Raw genomic sequence first — 23,362 nt, 5'->3', positions numbered from 1 at the left:
GCTACTCCTCTAAGAAAAGTCCTCTGTTAGTACAAATGACTAAGCCACATCTCTTTCTAACCCCTGGGTGAAGTCTTCTCTTTTTACTCAAGGAATTTTTGTGTTTTGCTCTTCTTCAATTCTGGCCTAAGGACAGCAAACCAGACCTATAATAGTTGAGTTGACTTTAAAGAGCCAAGGTTTTATTTCACCATTTAGAATTCAATGGTAAACGACTAAGGAAAGATTTCCTGTGTTAGATACTAAACTCTTTTTTGAGTTTTATAAATCATGCTGATGTTTTAAGTAAGTAGTTCTCATGGAATGTAGCTATGTTTACGGTGGTTCTGGTTTACTGAAACTCTACCAAACCATATTTTTACAGTGTTCCAGTATATCACATCTGTATAACCATAATGAACAAAACCCTATCTTTAAAAATGTTACAGGCACAAATAGAGAAACCAATCACAAATATTAAATACACTGAAGAATGAGTGTTGTACTCAAAGCACATTACTTTTTAGGTTTTGTTCAAGTCTCACTCAGGTCAAAAGAGGCAACTTACCTTTCATCTTTGTTTTGTCGTATGCATCCTTCAATAATTTCCTTCACTTCAGGAATTGCTACTTTGTCAAAACTGGCTGGCTTCACCCCCTGAAAAGCATAAACAGAAATACATTAATAAAAAGCAGGGTCTTTGAACTTTGTTTTTTAAATTTCCAATTAAGGTTCTTCTAGGTTCCTTTCTTACTATCCTGGCTTTTTTTCTGATTTGCCTGCAGGATTTGGTCCTCGCAGTGTCACAGTTGGGTAGTGGCAATTTAGCTCTTCACAAGAAAACATGGAATAGTGACAGCAGGGTCACTTACTTCCATATGTGGCAATGAAAAAATTTAGGCAGATGTTAATAATATCTTCTGCTGTGTTTCAAGTAAAGGAAGCTATTGACTAAAAAAGAAAGCTAAATGTTCTAATCGATTAGAAGATCTTTTGTTCAACCTTGTTCCCTAAACACATCAATGAATACAGGATTTAACTATTTGGAACACCAAACCCATGTGTGGGCATGAATTCATATACTTAGTTTGGCAGGCATTGTATTATCATAGTAATCTTTAACAAACTCAATTTATATTGTTTTGGTATGATAACTGAAGGGCAAATTGTCCTGCACAAATAAAACACAATGAAAAGTAAAATATTGGACCCATGTGAAAGACAAGCTCTGCAATTAATCTCAGAAGAAAACTCATTACCACTATTACATGTGATACTACATAGTGGTCATCACAGTAATAGTTTAGAATCTTTATAAAGAATAAATAGGCCGGGCGCAGTGGCTCAAGCCTGTAATCCTGGCACTTTGGGAGGCCGAGACGGGTGGATCACGAGGTCGGGAGATCGAGACCATCCTGGCTAACATGGTGAAACCCCGTCTCTACTAAAAAATACAAAAAACTAGCCGGGCACGGTGGCGGGCGCCTGTAGTCCCAGCTACTCAGGAGGCTGAGGCAGGAGAATGGCATAAACCCGGGAGGCGGAGCTTGCAGTGAGCTGAGATCCGGCCACTGCACTCCAGCCTGGGCGACAGAGCGAGACTCCACCTCGGAAAGAAAAAAGAAGAATAAATAAATTCTTTCTTTTTTAAAAAAATTTTTCCCCGAGATGGAGTCTTGCTCTGTTGCCAGTATGGAGTGCAGTGGTGCGATCTTGGCTCACTACAACCTCCGCCTCCTGGGTTCACACGATTCTCCTGCCTCAGCCTCTTGAGTAGCTGGGAGTACAGGTATACACCACCACACCCAGCTAATTTTTTTTATTTTTAGTAGAGACGGGATGGGGGTTTCTCCATGTTGGCCAGGCTGGTCTCGAACACCTGACCTCAGGTGATCTGCCCTCCTTGGCCTCCCAAAGTGCCAGGATGACAGGCGTGAGCCACCATACCCAGCCAATAAATTCTTTAAAAATAAATTTTCAGGTTGGGCGCCGTGGCTCACACCTGTCATCCCAGCACTTTGGGGAGGCTGAGGTGGGAGGATCACAAGGTCAAGAGATTGAGACCATCCTGGCCAACACGGTGAAACCTCGTCTCTACTAAAAATACAAAAATTAGACGGGCATGGTAGTACGTGCCTGTGGTCCCAGCTACTCAGGAGGCTGAGGCAGGAGAATCCCTTGAACCCGGGAGGCAGAGGGTGCAGTGAGCCGAGGTCGAGCCACTGCACTCCAGCCTGGTGACAGAGCAAGACTCCATCTTTAAAAACGAAACCAAAACCAAAACAGCAATGTGTGGAAAATATACGTAAGATGTAAGAACAAAATGCTACTGTCTAAGAGGTGGGGTAAAAGAGAAAAATATCTCATCTATTCCGACCTCATCTAAGTCACCACACAGATCGAGAGCTGAAGCACTGATATGCTGTTCAAGTGGCACTGTAAGTCAATAGACACATAAAACAAAGGGAATGGAGTTGGGGTGGGGCGGTCAGAAAAGTTAAGTTATTAAATATACATAATTCTAATTATCGATAGTTTCAATGATAGATATGGTAAAACAAAATCAGTAACTAATAAATCACAGAAACACATGTAATCTCTCATAGATCTAAATGAAATAAATGAAATACATAAAATGATTAGCTCTAAAGTCTTTTTTTTTTGAGACAGAGTCTGGCTCTGTCGCCCAGGCTGGAGTGCAGTGGCCGGATCTCAGCTCACTGTAAGCTCCGCCTCCCGGGTTCACGCCATTCTCCTGCCTCAGCCTCCCGAGTAGCTGGGACTACAGGCACCGCCACCTCGCCCAGCTCGTTTTTTGTATTTTTTTAGTAGAGACGGGGTTTCACCGTGTTAGCCAGGATGGTCTCGATCTCCTGACCTCGTGATCCGCCCGTCTCGGCCTCCCAAAGTGCTAGGATTACAGGCGTGAGCCACCGCGCCCGGCTAAAGTCTTTTAAGTACAAGAGTTATATCCAAAGCTGGATAATACTCAATTACTCATTATATTATTCCGAAGACCCAATTTGGAGAATTCTACTCCCAGGGCTAACTTTTCACAGCAAGGAACTGTGCAGTAGGGCTGACCTTAAAGTTAAATTCATGTATTTAAAAGCTTCATTTATGAGAATGACTACAAAGATCACTATCTGTATTTTCCTCATCTTATTTTTCCAACTCCATCTAAGTTTTTTCCCAGCTTGTTTTTTTTTTTTTTTTTTGTTGAGACGGAGTCTCGCTCTATCACCCAAGCTGGAGTGCAGTGGCCGGATCTCAGCTCACTGCAAGCTCCGCCTCCCGGGTTCCCGCCATTCTCCTGCCTCAGCCTCCTGAGTAGCTGGGACTACAGGCGCCCGCCACCTCGCCCGGCTAGATTTTTGTATTTTTTTTTTTAGTAGAGACGGGGTTTCACCGTGTTAGCCAGGATGGTCTCGATCTCCTGACCTCGTGATCCGCCTGTCTCGGCCTCCCAAAGTGCTGGGATTACAGGCTTGAGCCACCGCGCCCGGCCCCAGCTTGTTTTTATGTTCGTATAATTCTAGTGAAAACAAAATAATGCTGCTGAAGCAAAGGCTGCTTTAATTGAGCAAGCTGGTATTTCAAACTTAAGACTTACGAAAATAGAAAATGCAAGAAAAAAATGAATACTGTGCACTAAAAATTCTCTGGTAGTAGAAACTGAGTACAGTTGGCCCTTCTTATTCATGGTTTCCACGTCTGTGGATTCAACCAACTGTAAATTGAAAATTTAAAAGAGAAAACCATCTGTACTGAACACGTACAGGCTTTTCCCTATCATTATTATCTAAACAACACAGGATAACAACTGCTTATATAACACTCACAGTGTATTAGATATTGTAAATGATTTTTACATGTAAATATTATGGGTCATTTTATATTTCTGGAACTTGAGCATTTTCAAATTTTGGTATCCACAGCAGTGTGGAGTCCTGGAACCAATTCCCCAGACAAGGAGGAACAACTGTATTTTGGTTTACATTTGGTTTTAGTTTTCTACAATAAACACATAAAAACTGCATAAACTTTTTTTTGTAAAGATAAGTTCTTGGCCAGGCGTGGTGGCTCACGCCTATAATCCCAGCACTTTGGGAGGCCAAGGCAGGCGGGTCACTGAGACCAGCCTGGCCAACATGGTGAAACCCCATCTCTACAAAAATTAGCTGGGCATGATTGCGGGTGTGTGTAGTCCCAGCTACTTGAGAGGCTGAGGCAGGAGAATCACTTGAACCCAGGAGGCAGAGGCTGCAGTGGACAGGGCCGTTGCACTCCAGCCTGGGTGACCAAGCAAGCTTCTGTCTCAAAAAAAAAAAAAAAGAAAGAAAGAAAGAGAATAAGTTCTTGCTCTGTTGCCCAGGCTGGAGTGCAGTAGTGGCATTGTGGCTCACTACAGCCTCAAGCTCCTCCTGCCTCAGCCTCCCAAGTAGCTGGACTACAGGCGTGCACCACCACGCCCAGCTAATTTTTTGTCTTTTTGGAGAAACAAAGTCTTGCTATGTTGCCCAGGCCAATCTTGAACTGGGCTCAAACGATCCTTCCACCGTGGCCTCTCAAACTGCTGGGATTACTGGCGTGAGCTAACACAATTGGCTCTTCTGATTATTTTGATAGCATTTTAAAAGTCTAGGGCCAGGTGTGGTGGCTCAAACCTGTAGTCCCAGCACTTTGGGAGGCCGAGGCAGGAGGATTGTTTGAGCCCAGTATGGGCACAAAGCAAGACCCTGTCTCTCCAAGGAGACAAAAACTAGTGGGGTGTGGCGGCACATGTGCCTGTAGTAGTTGGATGTGGCAGCACATGTGCCTGCAGTCCACTTACTCAGGAGGCTGGGCGAGAGGATGATTTGAGCCCGGGAGGTAAAGGCTGCAGTGAGCCATGATCATGCCACTGCCCTCTAGCCTGGGTGACCCAGTGAGACCCTGTCTCAAAAAACAGGTTCCTTCTTCCATAAGCACATACATTTCAGGGGAATGTATGAAGCAAACGTATACTGATTCTTCTGTTTTAATCTAGCATAGGCACATTGAAAGGACAAAAACATTTAACAATAAAAGACTTGAATTCAGTGTGAACTGGACAAACAGAAGTAGTTCTGAGCTTCAGATTTCCTGTCTAGCCAATAATGATAATACCTGTCCAACCTGTCTATCTAAATTTACAACAACTGAATTCAAATGTCTTATCTGGGTTCAAAGCTCTTTGAAGTATTAAGTTCGCTGACCCAAGGCTACCTGAGTAAAAAGGCAATCACCAAAGATAATAAAGGAAGGAGAATCTTCTCTTGAACCTGCTTTCATCCTTGATTATCCTTAATAATAATAATCCTCTTGCTAATCCTATCCCTGCAAACATATATGAATTCACGACTTTACAAATAGGAATACTTATTGAGCAAAACAGGTATTAAGATACAGCAAAACCAGTAACTGTATATAATACAACTTAACATTTAGTAGGTTCTGCTGCTTTTTCAACCTATAGTCAAGAGTTTTGTATAGAAAATTCCATACCAATGCTATACCACATATTCAGATACTACTACTGCCTTAAAAAATATACTGTAGGTGCCAAGGGAGCCAATAAAACTGAGACACACCTTACCAGTCCAGTAGCTGGTATTAAAAGAGTAAGACTGCTTAATGCTACCCACTTAAATACTAAAAAATATAACAAGGAATTTTACCAGTTGGCAGCAACCATCAATAAGCCAGGATTATTAAACTACCTAGCAGAGGTATTCTGAATCATTTAAGAAGCAAGCATATACAGGTATTGTATTATTAAAAGTGTACATGCAATGATTATGAAACCTCACTGATAGTAAAAGTGACCCACAGAAAAGTCATCTGGGACATGTAATAGAAAGCTGTTTAAAATAAATACAAAATTACAGTTTTTAAAATATACTTACAGGCTTCTTGCTCTTAAGACATGAGAACTCAATGTAATTTTTGTAACTGATAATTTTTGAAAGGTGAACTAGATTATTCTAAAACACGATTTTAAGCACCAGACAGAACAAAATAATGATAACAAGATGTTTTCGTGATAAAAGAAGAAAAAAGAACTAAGCTAGATAAGTTGGGCTACTATCTTACACAGAACAGAACTAGAGTTTGTTAAGGACATACAGCCCTCTCAGTCCACTCCTCCAGAGCCAACAACTCACTGGCTCCACAGGTATTTTTCTCTTATTTTTCTAATTCACAAGAGTTATCTTTAGGCAGTAGTGTCATACATTTTTTTGACATGGGACAGTAGCTTATTTTTCTCCATTAAATCCAAGTATTTCTTGAACATCTACTGTACACTCACTACAAAACACAAAGGCCACTTCTGCACAATTTTAAATGGGGTACAAAAAATGAACAACTGTAACTCTATGACAGCACAATAAGAGTCTGATATAAGAGAAATGTTTATCAAATTTTATGTTGCGTTATTTGAACTAAAAAACCCACAAAAACATGTACACATTTTATGGACTGACTTCTCATTTGAATTCTATAGACTATGTTTTGCCAACTAATCTGCTAGAAAAACAAAAGTGGGTCATAATACGGGATTCTCTGACTCAGTCTTTCAGATCCTAAAAACTGCCAGCACTTGCTTCTTAAAAGCTTATGCTTTGACTGTGGTAGGGTAACATTAACAGGAACTCTTAATAAAGGTTAAACTTCTCTCTAACTATTCAGAATTAACAAAAGTCTACCTCCTCCTCACACAGAATACAGTGTAAATTCACTAAATTATAGAACTCTAAATATTTTTAAAGCATTCTCAAGTTAATAATTTCAATATTTTAATGGAAACTTTCTACCAATATCAGCAAAAAGGCTACAATATAGACTGATATATATACTGGAAATTCTTACCTACCTCATTTATACAATCCGTCTGAGGGCAGCAGCAGCAATGAGAATGTATGATGACAAATACTGAGCAAAAGTCTTTCTTTGTAAAAATATCCATCAGAAAAGGCAAAACAGATTTCTTATTGGAGGAAAATGAGGGAAAAAATGGCTATGATATACATTAGCCCACAGCATAAGGAAGGCAGACATCAAAGTCAGACTGAAACACAGTTTCTTGTTTAACACTAGCCATGCTTCCCCAACTCTCAGACATGAATTTGCTCTACTCAGCCAACAATAGATTTATTCTAGATCGACAAAACTACATGCCCAACAGCAGGAAAACTATTCTGTTAATATTCCTCCTGCTTCTCTGCCAACAGTAAAAGATTCCTGGACAAGCAAAATGAGATTTTTACTTGCTCAATGCTCCACCTACTTTGTCCACAGGTTCTGTCTCCTTGACCTATCAAAACCTTTCTTAGATGCTTAACTGTATGTACACTAGAAACCCATTTACTGAAAACACTCCCTTTCCCCAATCATTTTGAAAGCGTACTTTAAAAGAAAAAGGGGATTTTCAATGAACAAAGTATAAACTCAGAATACGTAGCCAAACGAACACTGGACAGGGAATCACAATACTGGGGCTGGGTTGTCAGTTCAATCCATCGTATACTATGTTTACATGACCTGGACCATATCCCTTAAATTTGTTTTTGAAGTGGAGATAATAGTTCCTCTGTTCACCTGATTTAAAAGGCAGTGATACTAAGGCAGACTGCTGTACTACTCTTTCACAGTACATTTAAAAACAATCAACAGTATTTATGTACACAAGTGGTATGAATTTTTTGCTTCTTCTCCCTCCTATAAAAGTCTCAAAATTAAGACATTCCACTTGCTAGGAAGATCTCACAGACCCAAACAGAAACTACTTTAATTTTAGTGATTAAGGGAAAGTTTTTCTTCAGGGCATTAACAAAGATTGTAGGAACAACATTGCTCATTGCTTTGTTATAATGGGTAACAGATTAAAGTCCTCTCTCGTAATTTTGTAGGCTTGAATCCTGATGAAGACAGTGGATGCTAAGGCTTCAATTACCAATGGGAGCATAAGATAATGGCTTGGAAGCTGTTTGGAAGTAATGTATCTAAAGGTTAGAAATGCTACCAATTCTAACAGGCTATCTCAAGGCAACTACCACTAATCTCTGGCTCAACACAATTTATTACTACTAAGGAGTCTAGGATGTCAGGTATTGCTCAGAAATGCAGCAATGTGCGCTGCCAAAGTACAGCCTACCTCTAACTTAAGTGTGTGAACAAGCCTGTGTAGGACCATGCTTGGCTAAATGAAAGAGCTAGAAAACAAGTGCCATGTGTCCTGCTTCAAAGGTCCATCAGATATAAAGATGTGGGTAGTTTTAAAACTCTATTAGGCAACAGATAAACCAAGCTGAGGGGACTTTTGGGGGCTTGAGGAGACAAAGGTATGATGTAGGCACAAATATATAGATTCTTTTTTTTTTTTTTGAGACGGAGTCTCGCTCTGTCACCCAGGCTGGAATGCAGTGGTGCGATCTCAGCTCACTGCAAGCTCCGCCTCCCGGGTTCCCGCCATTCTCCTGCCTCAGCCTCCCGAGTAGCTGGGACTACAGGCGCCCGCCACCTCGCCTGGCTAGTTTTTGTATTTTTAGTAGAGACAGGGTTTCACCGTGTTAGCCAGGATGGTCTCGATCTCCTGACCTCGTGATCCGCCCATCTCGGCCTCCCAAAGTGCTGGGATTACAGGCTTGAGCCACCGCGCCCGGCCAAATATCTAGATTCTATAAAGAGCAACCTTTTCTATAAATCAAAATAAGAGTTTTCAATATATACAACAAAAATACCATTCACAAATAGATAACAGTTTACATTATCTAAAGTAATTCCTCTTTCTCTCAAACTCAGTGCCTTTCTCTGGATTTCCCCCATTTTTTTCAATCGTGTCATTATTTCCATAGTCCAGAGAAGAAACCTTAGTCATCGTTGGAGGCTTCCTCCCCCACAATATTTAAGTACTACTATTATTCTCTCTGGGCTCTTAACACAAAGATAAAGTTAAAAACAACTGGGAAATGGTTTTGTGACTAGTACTCTTACTCTTCTCCAATAGCCAAAGATCTCTGACCAAGCAAAAAAAAAAAAAAAAGTTTTTACTGGCTTCTTTGCTGCCTCTCAAGTCATTGTTTTTGTATTACAAAAGTAACCATCAAAGTTCTAATTTCTAATACCTCATCTCTTTAAGCCTAGACCAATTTAAGATGGGCCTCATATTTCCATTCTCTTCATCTCCAATTTGTGTTTTACATTGTGGCTAGCTCCAACCATCTGATATCCATTTAAGCATCTGACATTTAACCATTTCCAATCATCTGATATCATTTAATATAATCACACTGCTCAAAAATGGTTAATAGTTCTCCACAGCTACTAAATGGTCACAGGATCACAAATCTAGAAGGAACCAGATTAACAGTCCTTCCTTGTTCAGATGACAGAAATGTGGTCCAGAGATTAATTCTACGTCAAAGTTAGAATTAATCCATTAGCCAGCCAGGCGCGGTGGCTCACTCCTGTAATACCAACACTTTAGGGGGCCGAAGCTGGCGAATCACGAGGAGGTCAAGACCATCCTAGCCAACATGGTGAAACCCCATCTCCACTAAAAATACAAAAATTAGCTGGGCATGTTGGCACAAGCCTGTATTCCCACTACTCAAGAGGCTGAGTCAGGAGTATCATTTGAACCTGGGAGGCGGAGGCTGCAGTGAGCCAAGATCACACCACTGCACTCCAGCCTGGTAACAGAGCAAGATTCCATCTCCAAAACAACAACAACAACAACAACAACAACAACAACAAAGAATTAATCCCTTAATTCAACTGGTTGACTATGGAGTGTCTCATCTAGTCTAACAGCTATCAGGCAATCTGCTAGAGATATACTGCACCACCTTCAGCACCTATAAGACAAATATAATCTATATTCCAGTGAAGTATGGGCCTAATCAATGGTAACACAAAAACTAGAATCCAGATTTTCCAGTGTCCAATTTAATGTTATTTCTAGTCCATGTTATTGTGCTTTTAAAGGTGGTATGAAAATCATAATCAAACTTCCACCCACATCTTTACCCAACCTCCCTAAAGTAAGTTCAAACTGGTTACTTGTTCACTGAATACTTTAGTGAACACTTCTACCAACAAGAATACTTTTCCTATTCTGCCCCCTTTTTTCAGTCAACTGAGTCTTATGCTTCTTTCAAGGTATACCTCAAATCATATATACATATAATCCATTAGAGAAAGTAGCAATTACGAAGTATTTATATGAATCTTTTAGCATTTAGGTTATCTACACTATATCAATACTGCTGTATGTAAATATGGAAAATAATCTTTCTATATCCTTTCAGTTTTTATTCTGTAGTCTACTGCCTTGTGAATTACAGATCAATATTCCGGGTAGGTAAGTAAGGTCAGCTTTTTTGAGGAATTCTGAAATAATGATTTAATTAATAATTATTATTTAGTACCTAAACACAGGGAATTGCTACCACCTTTAATCTTAATCAAATCACAGTAGAATAATGAAATGCTTCTGAAAATCATACAAAATGTTCCTAAGATATAGCCCCTCAATACTTGAACTTTTCTTTTACATTTATAACCTAAATTTGCTGGATGGACATAGAAACAAAACTTATTAAGGAACCAGTTCAGCTAATTCCAATAGATTTTCACTGATAGCACAACAAATTCTAGCTGCTAAAGAAATAAATACAAAGTTTCCTTCAACTTTTCAAACACCATCTAATCAGGAATCAGTCTCACTTGTTTGAGTAAAAAAGTAGGGTGAATTGCAATCTGTTATATAAAAACTAAAAGGAATTTTACCCTAATGGCTTTAATTTTGTTTTTCCCAGACAAAATGTTCAAACCTTGCAATCCAAAAGCTAATGGAACCAGTGACAAAGTCAAATTACACAAACAAAGTAATTAAAAATCCCCATTATTTCTAACTTGGTTGTTATAGGGCTGGATTCAGCCAGATTCTTACAGGTATGAACCATTAGTTTACAGGAATTTGAACATACCTTATGATCCCATTGGAAAACAAGCCTCTTCGAACTCCCTACCAAATCAAGCTAGCTCTATCAAAGAAATTAACTTACTCATGATTCCCCAAGGCTCGTTACTCTCTGAATACATGAAAGCTTGTGTACTGCTCCAGTTCAAATGCACTATCCTTCATATAAAAAGCTGATATCATTGCTTGCTGCAGTTTTTATTATTTTAAAAGCACACCAAAGTTGTGCTAAATATATTCCTACTTTTACTTGGACCTTCTCATTATCAGTGGCATAGATTTTCATGATAACTGGGTCAAGATTACAAGTATAGCATACAGTTAAGAAGTTTTTCTCTGTTAAACAGGGAGAATGTATCTTTGCTTAGAGCTCAAAACTGCAGTACCAGACTTTTGCTACTCACATCTCCTAAACTTTTTACCCTCAGTTTTCCTTGTGGTCTAGAAAACAGATTAAAAACAAAACAAAAAAGAGGTAAAGGAAAATAATGTTAATGTTTGTATCAGTATCATGTTAAGAGAACCTTGATTTCTGACTACTATTATTTCTCCTGCATGTCCTTAGGCAAAATGCTTAAACTCTGAGTCTATTTTCTTACCTGTGAAATGAAGACATTATCTACTTACCATGATATAAAAGATTAAAACAGTATATGTAAAGTACTTTACAAGGTGAGGTGATTGACAAGATTACAAATAAATGTTAGCTCATTCTCCCGTTTAAAGCTTGATTTTATGTGATACTTATGAAACACATTTAAATTAATGCAATTTGCTGAATGTCACTGGTTAAAATAACATAAAAAGAGACACCTTATGTCACTACTAAATATGTATTAATAATAATGATGTTGATGATAATGGTGATACCTATTGGGCACTGATTGATAACAGCATGCCAGGCACTTTGCCTTTCTCATTTAATCTTCACAAATACCTTAGGCTCAGAGAAGTAAATAATTTGCTCAAGGTCTCACAGCTGGGCAATGACATTACCGGGATTTGAAAGGAAGCAGATCCAACTCCAGAGCCTGTTTCTTCCACCTAAAAAGGCAATCCTGAGCTGTTCAATACAAATTCTTCTTTGTATCCTTTTTCTAAGTTAGTACTAAATCTACAGAAGGGAGAGAATGGTTTACTGGCTACTAATAGCCAGGGTATACACAATAGACCTGGGATGAAAACCAGAAATCTAGAGTGGCTGGGGTCTGTGGCTGTGTTTGTATCAGGAAGCCCTAGGACCTCTTCCAATGGATAACCACACACGTTTCTTTAATAAGTATGCAAGAGTTATTAAGCAGACTGACACTAACATAATTTTAAAATTAGTTAAATTTACTAATTCAAATTTTAAATCCCAAGCTGACTTAAGAGAAGGTACAATATTTCAAGGCCTATTTCAACACAGAATCATCATGATTGTTTATATAATTATATAAATTATATTATCTAAGAACTTATTTAAACCCTCCACATTTATCTCAGCACCCAAAACATAAGAAAACTTTTAGAAAAGTAACAAAGATCACAGCCCTTTTTATTCTTTACTAGAAGCCAGAAGATGGGAATGGAGATTGGTAAAATCTAGACAGTATTTCCTAGGCAAGAAGTATGGTAATGGACGGTGCAGAATTAAGGACTATAGAGTATACACAACTAAATTTTCACAGCTTAGGGGAAAAATAAAGCACAAATGTATGCCACCTGCAGCATCCTTAGAAACTAAGGATTCTAGCACAGTTTCAATTGTTTTTATTTCACATTTTCTACAGCTTGATTTACTGGTTTTCCTTTTTAAAAAGCAACAACCAGGCCTGGCGTGGTCATTCATGCCTGTAATCCCAGAACTTTGGGAGGCCAGGGCTGGCGGATTGCTTGAGTTCAGGAATTCGAGACCAGCCTGGCCAACATGGTGAAACCCCCGTCTCTACCAGAAAATACATGTTAGGCGGCTGTGGTGGCACATGCCTGTTGTCCCTCCCAGTTACTTGGGAGGCTGAAGCAGGAGAATCAGTTGAACCCAGGAGGCATAGGTTGCAGGGAGCCAAGATCACGCCACTGCACTCCAGCCTGGGTGACAGAGTGAGACCCCGTCTCAAAAAAAAAATAAAGAAAATAAAGAAAAATTTAAAAAAGCAACAACCAAAAAGGCAGAAAAAATGCAAAATTGCATAGAAATGCTATAATAATACAATTTTTAAGTCAAATTGGTTACTTATAATGTGACTTAAAAGTTTACATGAATGACTGAACAATAGTTTATTTAAATAACATTTTGCTATTATATTATATCGCCTACTTTTTATTTAATTAACCAAATAAAGGTACATGGAACTAAAAAAGACCTTAAGGGATTAATGACCCAGCTCATACTTCTCAAACTTTAATGTACATATGAATTGCCCTTGTACTATGTAAAATGCAGATTTTAATTTAACAGGCTTGGAAAGAGGCCAAAATTTTACATTAAATACAAGCACCCTGAGATGCTGATTCTGTTGGTCTGAGGACTGCACTTTGCATGGTTTGCTAAAACTGTGGTTCTCAAAGGTGTGGTATAAAGACCCTTCAGGTCCTCAATATCCTTTCTTGTGGCCTATAAAGTATTTCCTTTCACAACTACATATCTGCATGAGGCCAGATTTTCTTCATATACTTCAACCCAAACAACATATTGTAACAGACTGAATAGAAAAGCAGATATGAGAATTTAGCAATCTTCTTTTAGACTAGACATTAGATTTGCAAAAATGTGGAAATGCTCCTCTTCTCAATAAGTTTTTAAAATTTGTTTTGGAAAATAGTTATTTGTCATACAAATGTTTTTGATGCCAACATATACAGGGCTTATGTTATTTATCATTTTTAAGTGCTTTTTAAAATTCTATTTTAATTTATAATATGGTAAAATAGATAGAACACAAGTAAATAAAAGCTCTTTGGGGTCCTCGATAACTTTTAATACCATGCTGAACTAATCACTCAAGCCTGGGCCGGGCATGGTGGCTCACACCTGTAATCCCAGCACTTTGGGAGGCCGAGGCGGGTGGATCACTTGAGCTCAGGAGTTCCAGAACAGGCTGGCTAACATGGTAAAACCCTTGTTTTAACTAAAAATACAAAAATTAGCCGGGCATGGTGGTGGGCGCCTGTAATCCCAGCTACTCGGGAGGCTGAGGCAGGAGAATTGCTTGAATCCAGGAGGCACAGGTTGCAGTGAGCTGAGATCATGCCACTGCACTCCCACCTGGGCGAGAGATAGACTCCGTCTCCAAAAAAAAAAAAAAAAAAAAAAGTCACTTGAGTCTCTCTTAGCTGTCTTGATTCCTTCTCAAAAATTCTCAGGTGACAGAACCTCAAACCTTTACCACCAAGGCCTCTGCAATATTATACAATGTTGCCAAGTTCATTATGTTCAATTACAGTTTCTCTTCTTTCTTATGTAACCTCCTGAAGATCAAGAAAACAATTGTTGAGTATCTCCCTCTTCCAAGAACAAATATAAGCCCCTTCCCTCAAGAAATTCAAAGGAACAAGTTTTAGTTTTACAAATTGACAATGATGGGTCTTGACAAAAAAAGACTCCTAACATTAGAAAAACTGTCTTGAAACATTTGAGGGACTACCAAGTGAAATTACGATTTGGTCTGCCCTATGAAGTCTCAGGGAAGAAAGAACAAGGTGAGAGTAATTATAGGGTAAAAATTATGGGGAAATACCTACCAAAAAAAAAAAATACAGACCTAGCCCCACAATGGAAAGAGTTAAGCTAGTTGTTTAGAAATTACAACTGAGATTTGAGAACCTACAGAAGAGCCTTTCTAGTCCTGGGATAGCCTTTCTACCTATTATTGTTTTCTGCTTTATTTGCACAAAATAGTTTTTCCTATTCTATTAGGTTCGTGCAAAAGTGTGTTTTCTGCCACTAAGATAAAATATATTGCTTTTATAGGTACATCAGTTTCTACTTGCTGCTATTCAACTTCATTTTAGTAGGATAATTTTGAAGGTCACCTTAAATTTCACTTCTCTTTCATTGAGTAAATACAACTCTCCTAAATTTATATAACGTCTAATTTTGACTATATTTGATATTCCTTTGAATCATTTATTCTTCAAAATATTAATGAGTGCCTACAGTGTGCTGTGCACAATGAATATAAACAACGATGTAATAAACCAAGCTCTAGGACAATACCTTTTAAGACACTATAATTTTCTCCTTCATGTATGCTATACTGAATGTCTGTGTCTCCCTAAAATTTTTATGTTGAAATCTAATGTCCAGTGAGATAGTATTAAGAGGTGAAGGTCTCTGGGAGGAGATCAAGTCATGAGAGCAGATCAGGTCATGATGGCAGAACCGTGAAAGGGATTACTGCATTAGAGTCCTGAGGGGGCTTGTTTGACTCTTCCACCATGTGAAAATAACACAAGAAAGTCTGGTGTATGAGGAACAGAACCTCACTAGATACCAAATCCGATGGCACCTGATCTTGGGCTTTCCAGCCTTCAGAACTGTGAGAAATAAATGGTTGTTGTTTTACATGCCACCTAGTTTATGGCATTATTGATATAGCAGCCCAAATGGACTAAAACACTGTTCTCAATCTCTCTCCAGATTAAGAGGCAGCTATAGAGTTAAGCAGTTTAACAATGAGAAAAAGAGGAAGAAACTAAAGAACTAAAGGGAAATAAAACCTGCTGAATAGAACAAAATGTAGTATATATACAATGGAATAGTACTTAACCATTAAAAAGTACTGACACATGCTACCAAATGGATGTACCTTGCAAACACTTTGCTAAGTGAAAGAAGTCAGACACAAAATGCCATTTATTGTATAATTCCATTTACATGAAATACTTAGAATAGGAAAATCAAATCCAGAAACAGAAAGTAGATTAGTGGTTGCTAGAGGATGGGCTGGAGAGGGGAATGGGAAATGACTACTAACGGGTATGGGGCTTCATTTTGGGGATGATGGGAAGGTTCTGGAATTAGTAGTGATAACTGCATTAACGTTGTGAATATACTAAAAACCAGTGAACTGTATACTTAAAAATGGTTAAAATGGTTAATTTTATGATATATGAATTTTGTCTCAGTTTAATAAAAAATAAAAGCTGTTGAACAACTGAAAACAGGTTAAACACTACACTGAGAATACAGAAACAGTGACCCCAGTCTTTCTAGGTTGTTAAACTTACTACCAAAGACATCTTTCATTTAAGAAGATTTTCTTCTCAACTGAGCTTTTGAGTTTGCATGTGGCAAATAAAAATGTTAAAGTGTTAGTTCTACTCTTAACAGAGAGAAAAGACTGCCTATACATTTTCTGACCTGTTAAGTAGCTACTTGCTTGCACCAAGATTCTCATGTCTCTTACAAGTACCGAGGCTAACGCATTCTTATAGAAGAACATCACCACTACTTTCGCAGATCAGTAATTTCGTACAGAACTCTACTGGGGAACATGTTTTACAAAGTTCTGGTGACATGTTTAGCACAGGACTGAGTAACTTTTCCTGTTAAGAGCCTAATAGTAAATACCGTAGGCTTTATGTATCATACAGTCTGTTGCAATTACTCAACTCAGCCATTATAGTGTGAAAGCAGCCATAAATAATATGGAAGCAAATGAGTGTGGCTGTATGCCAGAAAAATTTATTTATGGACACTGAAATTTGAATTTCTTTTTTTTTTTTTTTTTTTTTTGAGACAGAGTCTTGCTCTGTCGCCCAGGCTGGAGTGCAGTGGCCGGATCCCAGCTCACTGCAAGCTCCGCTTCCCGGGTTCCCGCCATTCTCCTGCCTCAGCCTCCTGAGTAGCTGGGACTACAGGCGCCCGCCACCTCGCCCGGCTAGTTTTTTGTATTTTTTAGTAGAGACGGGGTTTCACCGTGTTAGCCAGGATGGTCTCGATCTCCTGACCTCATGATCCGCCCGTCTCGGCCTCCCAAAGTGCTGGGATTACAGGCTTGAGCCACCGCGCCCGGCCTGAAATTTGAATTTCATGTAGTTTTCGTATCATATAAAATAGTCTTCTTTTGACATTTTCTCCAAACATTAAAAAATATAAAAACAAGCCAGGCGTGGTACTCACAACTGTAATCCCAGCATTTTGGGAGGCTAAAGTAGGAGGATCACTTGAGGCCAGGAGTTTGAGACCAGTCTGGGCAAAATAGTGAGACCCCACCTCTACAAAAAAAAAAAAAATAGCTGGACATGTTGGCACATGTCTGTAGTCCTAGAGATTCAGAAGGCTGAGGCAAAAGGATCACTTGAGCCCAGAAGTTCAAGGCTACAGAGAGCTATGATTGTACCACTGCACTCAAGCCTGCGTGACAGAGCGAGACTTTCTCTCAAAAAATTAAAAACAAAACCAAAAACCATATGTATGTCATGGGCTGTAAAAAATGGGCACCAGGCTGGATTTGGCCAGGAAGCATAGTTTGCTATTCCATTTAGAATATGACAGAATGGGCCAGGCGTTGTGGCTCATGCCTGTAATCCCAGCACTTTGGTGGGCCGAGGTGGGCAGATCACTTGAGGTCAGGAGTTCGAGACCAGCATGGCCAACATGGTGAAACTCCATCTCTACTTAAAAAAAAAAAAAAGGCCGGGCGCGGTGGCTCAAGCCTGTAATCCCAGCACTTTGGGAGGCCGAGACGGGTGGATCACAAGGTCAGGAGATCGAGACCATCCTGGCTAACACAGTGAAACCCCGTCTCTACTAAAAAATACAAAAAACTAGCCGGGCGAGGTGGCGGGCGCCTGTAGTCCCAGCTACCCAGGAGGCTGAGGCAGGAGAATGGCGTGAACCCGGGAGGCGGAGCTTGCAGTGAGCTGAGATCTGGCCACTGCACTCCAGCCTGGGCGACAGAGCGAGACTCCGTCTCAAAAAAAAAAAAAAAAAAAAAAAAAAGCCAGACATGGTGGCAGGCACCTGTAATCCCAGTTACTCAGGAGGCTCGAGGCAGGAAAATCACTTGAACCTGGGAGGCAGAGGTTGCAGTGAGATGAGACTGAGCCATGCACTCCTGCCTGAAGGACAGAGTAAGACTCTGTCTCAAAAAAAAAACATAAATAAATAAAAGGAATGATTAAGTTAGTAAATAAAATATGTAAACCATTTCATATACAAATTATAAATTTTATACTCCCCAAATCTAAAGTTATATATTTAACCTCACAATCAGGTTTGATATTCTGTTTGATCTTAAGTATATATACGTACATGAACATTTATTTTCATAAATGTTAAGTAGAAAAAAAAATGAGGTTAGCTCAAATCTAATTCACAAACAAAATCTCTCTAATCCACCCACTTTGGCCTCCTCTCTTACAACTCCTTATTTCAGACTATTAGTCATTTTCCTTAGATTACTTCAATACCCTTTTAACTGGGTTTTCAACATTTAGTCTTTCCTCAGAAACCCATTCTCCATTCTGCACTCAGAAACAATCTTTCTGAAATTTAAGTCTGTATGTGTTTTATGTATCATACATGATACCTACCCACTTTTAAAACAGTCCCCTCAGTGATCTACATTACAGGCTAAGTTTTCCTTTTGTCCCTTATCCCTTGCTTCCTCTTTTTCCTACTTCCAAACTTGGTTGATATAGAAAACTGTGGATCTTCAAATACAACACTATCTTAGTCTTTCCCTAATTCTTTAACACCATATACCTAACGTGTCCAAACTTGATTAGGTACCACTCTTACATGCTTTCATTAAGTACCTAGCCCTAAAATAAGTGTTTTCTATTGTATTGTAACTGTTTGCTTTATTTGTTTGTTCTCCTTCCCTTGGTAAGTTCTTTAGAGACAGGGACTGTATTTGACATAACAATAATATTCAGTATCTAGGATTTAGAAAACAGTCTGCAACATAGAAGAGAGTTGAATATTTGCTGAATGAACCCACGAATTGTTATGGGGTTGAACTGCGTCCCTCAAAAATATATGTTGTGGTTCTAATCTCTAGTACCTTACAATGTGAATTTTTTTCGAAACAAGATCATTGCACAAGTAGTTAAGGTGAAGTCATCCAGGAGCAGTGTGGGTCCTTAACCCAATGACTGTTGTCTTTTTAAGAACAGAAGACACAGGCTGGCACAGTGGCTCACACCTGTAATCCTAGCACTTTGGGAGGCCAAAGCAGGCAGATTGCTTGATCTAAGGAGTTCTAGACCAGCCTGGGCAACATGGCAAAACCTCGTCTCTACAAAAAATACAAAAAAATCAGCCAACGTGGTGGTGTGTGTCTGTGCTCCCAGATACTCAGGAGGCTGAGGCGGGAGAATCGCTTGAGCCCAGAAGGCGGAAATTGCAGTGAGCTGAGATCATGCCACTGCACTCCAGCCTGGGTAACAGAGCGAGATTCTGTCTCCAAAAATAAATAATAATAATAACAACAAGATTTGGCAAGAATATGGAGAGATCAGAATCTTCTCACACTGATGGTGGGAATGTAATATGGTACAGCTATTGGGAAATAGGCTGGCAGATCCTCAAATGGTTAAACATAGGACTAGAATACACGCATGGCAATTTCACTTCCAGGTATATACCTAAAGGAAGTAAAAACAGATATTCAAACAAAAACTTGCACATGAATATTCTTCACAGCAGTTCTATTCACAACATCCAATGGTAGGAGCAGTCCAAACGTCTACCAATGGACAAATGGCTAAACTATTGTGTTTATACACACACACACACACACACACACACACACACAATGGAATATTACTACTCAGACTTAAAAAGGAATGAAGCATGAACATTTGCTACAACATGGAAGAACCTTGAGAACACTATACTAAGTGAAAGAGGCTAGTTCACAAAAGACCACATATTAAATGACTATTTAGATGAAATGTCCAGAACAGAAAAACCTATAGTGACAGAAACAGATTAGGGGTTGCACAGGAGTTGGGGGAATGTTTGTATAGAAAAGTGATTGCTACAGGGTGCAGAATTTCTTTATCATGTGGTAAAATTATTCTAAAGTTGACTGTGGTGATGGTTGCACATACCTATTGTTAAAGCAAACTAAATATGGCCCAAGAAGGACTTTATACTTCTAATTTGAGTCTCTGTGGACTAATTGCAACCTAACTTAATAGGTAGACAAGACTGAAAACCTAACTTAGGAGTATGTGCCTATAACAACTGCTGAGGCTTGGCCAATCCCAATGGCCAAATTTCCTTCCTTCCTTCCCTCCCTCCCTCCTTTCCTTCCTCCTTCCCTCCTTCCTTCCCTCTCTTTCTCTCTTTCTTTCTTTCTTTTTTGAGACAGGGTCTCACTCTGTCACCCAGGCAGGAGTACAATGGCGTGATCTTGGCTCACTGCAACTTCTGCCTCCAGGGTTCAAGTGATTCTCCTGCCTCAGCCTCCCAAGTAGCTGGGATTACAGGCGCCCACCACCACGCATGGCTAATTTTTATAGTTTTAGTAGAGACGAGGTTTCACCGTGTTGGCCGGGCCGGTCTCAAACCCCTGGACTCAGGTGATATGCCTGCCTCAGCCTCCCACAGTGCTGGGATCACAGGCGTGAGCCACCGCGCCCAGCCCTAGTGGCCATATTTCAACCACTCATACATTGCTGAGTGTTCAAACTGTGTTCAAATAAGGCAAACAGCAAGCTGTAACCAGCAAGCTGTACAGACACAGTTGTTTCTGTACCTCACTTCTGATTTCTGTATGTCACATCCCTTTTTCTTGTCTATAAATCTGTTCTGACCATGAGGCATCCCTGGAGTCTCTCTGAATCTGCTGTGATTCTGGGGGCTGCTCAATTCACGAATCGTTCATTGCTCAATTAAACGCCTTTAAATTTAATTTGGCTTAAGTTTTTCTTTTAACACTGTGAAGATGCTAAAACCAGTGAATTATACACTTTAAATGGGTTAATGATATAATATATTCAGTAACGCTGCTAGAAAAAAATCTAAATGTACATTTTTAGCATGCACATACAAAAAAGAAAATTATTCCTGATTAATACTCTGACTTAGCACATTATGCCATGCAGAGAATCAATCAAGTCCCCAAAGGTCTTCTAATGTTTAATTTGATAAGCACAAAATATTCTATTAACAAAGTTCGAAAATTCACTGAAGGATAGAAAGCAGACTTTAAGGACTACTGAAAGCCTATGACTTGATTATGTAATCAGAATCGTACTTTTAAGTTTTAATATCTAGATATTCATCTCTACACAGAATAATCTGTCATCTATTTACTTTTTTATTGAAAAGTTGGAGGCGCTTTTAAAAATAAAATTCCTTGAATATATCACAATCACAGATTTTGTAACTTCTGTGCAAATACAAGCCTCATTACACTTAAAAAAGCTAGCTACTGCTACTATCCTCCCAATCTTTTGTGGCAGAAACCCTAAGTCAAACCCTTCTGAAACACCAAGAATCTATTGAGATAGAAGACATTTCAGAGTCAATCTAGTTACATGTCAAACACAACAAATATATTTCTAAACTTTTTCAAATGTACTTTCTTATGTAATTTCAACAGATTTGTTCTTCACAACCTTAGCAGGCCTGGCAGTTATGACTATCACAATCATGAGGAAATTAAGGCTCAGGAGTCACAGAACAGAAACACCTGTTACTGTTTAGCAATATCACTCATATAGCATGTTGATCTACAAATCAACTTTGATCCACTACAACTTTTGTTATTTTTCCCCTCAGTTTTGAATCTACTGGCTTACATTTCCTCCATAATTACTTCATTACATGTTTTAATAAAAAAAATCTGATTGCATTAGTACCTAGTCATATATTTTGGGCAAAAAGAAATGATTGAGTTCGCTGTGCTGTAACAATAAACCTAGTTCAGCTTCTCACCCTTTATCTCCCATCTATTCTAGACACAAACCTTATCACTCTAATAGAGTTATCAAAAAAAAAATTTTTTTTTTTTTTTTTTGAGACCAAGTCTTGCTCTGCCACCCAGGCTGGAGTACAATGGCACTATCTCAGCTCACTGCAATTTCTGTCTCCTGGGTTCAGGTGATTCTCCTCCCTCAGCCTCCCAGGGAGCTGCAATTACAGGTGCATGCCATCATGCCCAGCTAATTTTTGTATTTTTAGTAGAGACTGGGGTTTCACCATGTTGGCCAGGCTGGTCTCAAACTCCTGACCTCAAGTGATCCCCCAGTCTTGGCCTCCCAAAGTGCTGAGATTACAGGCGTGAGCTATCACGCCTAGTCAACTTACCGACTTCTATCAACATTTTTTTTTTTTTTACACAACTTTTTGACTTGGTATATCCCCAATACCTAGTATAGTGCTTGGTCACAATTTATAATTAATAAATATTCACAAATACACAGATGAAATTTATTAAGTAGAAAAGACACCAAGTAAAATTAACTTTTCTCCTATGAAACCTAATTCATTTATGTCAATAATTTATATTCTATTCTTCAAACCCTGACACACAGAATTCAGAATATAGAAAACTGAGGACCAATTTAGCAATCTAAGCTATTGTGGGTTTTGTTGTTGTTGTTGTTTTTGAGACAGAGTCTTGCTCTGTCGCCGGGGCTGGAGTGCAGTGGCGGGATCTCAGCTCACTGCAAGCTCTGCCTCCCGAGTTCACGCCATTCTCCTGCCTCAGCCTCCGGAGTAGCTGGGACTACAGGCGCCCGCCACCTCGCCCGGCTAGTTTTTTTTTTTTGTATTGTTAGTAGAGACGGGGTTTCACTGGGTTAGCCAGGATGGTCTCAATCTCCTGACCTCGTGATCCGCCCGTCTCGGCCTCCCAAAGTGCTGGGATTACAGGCTTGAGCCACCGCGCCCGGCCGCTTTTGTTGTTTTTTTTAAGACAGGCTTTCACTCTATTGTCCAGGCTGGCGTGCAATGGCACAATCTAGGCTCACTGCAACCTCCACCTCCCCAGCTCAGGCGATCCTTCCACCTCAGCCTCCCAGTGGGTCGGACTACAGGCATGCACCACCACGGCCAACTTATTTTTATATTTTTTGTAGAGATAAGGTTTCATTATGTTACCCAGGCTAGTCTCAAACTCCTGAGCTCAAGTGATTCGCCTACCTCAGCTTCCCAAAGTGCTGGGATTATAGGCGAGTCTACAGGCCCAGCCTATTATTGGTTATTCACAAGAAAGAAGTGTGTAATAGGTAAAAATTTGCCCTTTTCTACTTGCATACACATAGACACGAGTACAAACAATATATTCATTGTTTACTATTTAATAGTGTTTATCAACACTAAAAAGGAAGATTCTGGATGCCTGGTGCTGCTCCACAATTATTATATTCTAATCAGTTCAAAGTTTCATAGATGTTATTTTAAGCCTTTATCATTCTTAAAGACCATCTTTC

General features: G+C 39.3%; 1 protein-coding gene across 12 annotated transcripts in view; it reads right to left on the bottom strand.

Moving 5' to 3' along the window:
- Window positions 1-23,362, bottom strand: part of WNK1 (WNK lysine deficient protein kinase 1) — a 182,481-nt gene that overhangs the window by 73,954 nt on the left and 85,165 nt on the right. For all 12 annotated transcript variants that reach the window (XM_023182984.2, XM_023182972.1, XM_023182977.1 and 9 more), the window contains exon 5: window positions 548-636. In XM_023182984.2, coding sequence (XP_023038752.1) covers window positions 548-636 — 89 coding nt within the window. The remainder of the gene's footprint in view (window positions 1-547; window positions 637-23,362) is intronic.

This window comes from Piliocolobus tephrosceles, chromosome 10, assembly GCF_002776525.5.
Source record: "Piliocolobus tephrosceles isolate RC106 chromosome 10, ASM277652v3, whole genome shotgun sequence".
Taxonomy (NCBI): Eukaryota; Metazoa; Chordata; class Mammalia; order Primates; family Cercopithecidae; genus Piliocolobus; species Piliocolobus tephrosceles.
Note: the sequence above shows the minus strand (reverse complement) of the source record. Positions and strands in the feature narration are given on the sequence as shown.